This window comes from Salvelinus sp. IW2-2015, unplaced genomic scaffold, assembly GCF_002910315.2.
Source record: "Salvelinus sp. IW2-2015 unplaced genomic scaffold, ASM291031v2 Un_scaffold1391, whole genome shotgun sequence".
NCBI lineage: Eukaryota > Metazoa > Chordata > Actinopteri > Salmoniformes > Salmonidae > Salvelinus > Salvelinus sp. IW2-2015.
In genome coordinates, this window is record NW_019942879.1 from 239,209 (window position 1) to 240,668 (window position 1,460).

At 45.8% G+C, this 1,460-nt stretch overlaps 1 protein-coding gene across 1 annotated transcript; it reads left to right on the forward strand.

Moving 5' to 3' along the window:
• The first annotated feature begins 212 nt into the window (after positions 1-212).
• Positions 213-1,152, forward strand: LOC139024349 (Na(+)/H(+) exchange regulatory cofactor NHE-RF1-like). The gene has a single exon (XM_070439073.1). The coding sequence runs from the start codon at positions 622-624 to the stop codon at positions 1,135-1,137; it is 516 nt and encodes a 171-aa protein (XP_070295174.1). The 5' UTR covers positions 213-621; the 3' UTR covers positions 1,138-1,152.
• The last annotated feature ends 308 nt before the right edge of the window (positions 1,153-1,460 follow it).

Consider the following 1,460-nt stretch of genomic DNA (forward strand, 5'->3'; position numbering starts at 1 on the left):
TGATGTTGTTGATACCGTACCACCAACCTCCTGTGATACAGTACCATATGTTTACAGAAGGACCACATGCATTTGTCACAACATGGCAGCAGCAGCAATCATTTTTGCGCATACACTTGTCGATCATTCCGGCCAATAGCATGCATGCCTCATTAATTTATGCGCCTCCCTCCTCCTGGGGTATTTGAGTAGTGATTGGTGTTACTATCTGTCTTCTCCACCTACGTCATTGACCTTTATAAAGTAGTCTACGGAGTTTAATTCAGTGTCAGATTAGAGAATAGAGTTTTGGAGAAAAGTCAATGCATACATATAGTTAGTAGCTCTTCAGGTTTTGGCGACACATCTCGGGTTGGCATACATCCCCTGTATGCACAAAGTTTAGGAATTGCTTTGAAAGTGAGTTGCGACTGCGGGTGACATCCAGTCACCACGGACGGCGCCTTATAAACAGACCGATTGGATGCCAGACGCTCTTCCTTGAGAACGGTAGAGAGATTCCCGTTGACGGGTACCACTCGTGCTCAGCATCCCAAACTGAGTTTACTTGGCAACTTCCAGCTAGTGAACGATCATTCTCACAAGCAACGGGTTGAATTGGTGAAATAAATAGCAGAAACTATGCCCAGCAAAAGCGAAGATAATCGGCCAAGACTCTGCCTGCTGGAGAAAGGGGACAATGGTTATGGGTTCCATCTCCACGGTGAGAAGGGTAAGACCGGGCAGTTCATACGGCTTGTGGAGCCCGACAGTCCGTCTGAAACTTCTGGGATTCGCGCGGGGGACCGACTAGTGTTCGTGAACGGGGAGAACGTGGAGAGCGAGAGCCATCAACAGGTTGTGTCCCGGATACGAACCACGGTGGGCCAGCTCGAGCTCATTGTTGTCGACCAGGACACTGAGCAACTGTTGAAAAAACACAACATGAAGTGTCTCAAAGAATATGTCACGGAGCGCATTCCTTTACCCAGCGACGACGAGTCAGAAAGCGAAGACGTTAAGGAGAACGGGACACCATGCGGGACACGGAGAGAATCCACACCCATCCCGGAAAATAACGGAGAGCTCCATAGCCATGTTGAGAAAAAGCTGAGCATCAACTCTGAGAAGGTGAGTGTGCCAAAGTGCAAAACCTGAATAATCAATGACATTCTTATTTTGGGTCATTGATGTAGCCTGGTGGTCACAGGAAACTATATTCTGCAAATATACACTACAGATTCAGTTACAGTTTGCGTAATAGTACCACTAACATTGTCCTAGGGATTTCAATTAAACGAATGAGATGGTTTTTTTTATTCATCCATTTATTCACCAGCAATGTAATTATATTATTTTAACTTTTCAGTCTCCTGTTGTATAAGTGCACTGTGAAAATAACAATGAATATGGTCAGCTGCAAAGCCCAATATTCCCACTCTCTTCATTGTAGCAGTTGTAGGCGAGTCAGTTGGCTGCAC

Bases quoted from the DNA above. Each gene is read 5' to 3' on its own strand.
- LOC139024349 (XM_070439073.1), top strand. From the start codon at position 622: ATGCCCAGCAAAAGCGAAGATAATCGGCCAAGACTCTGCCTGCTGGAG.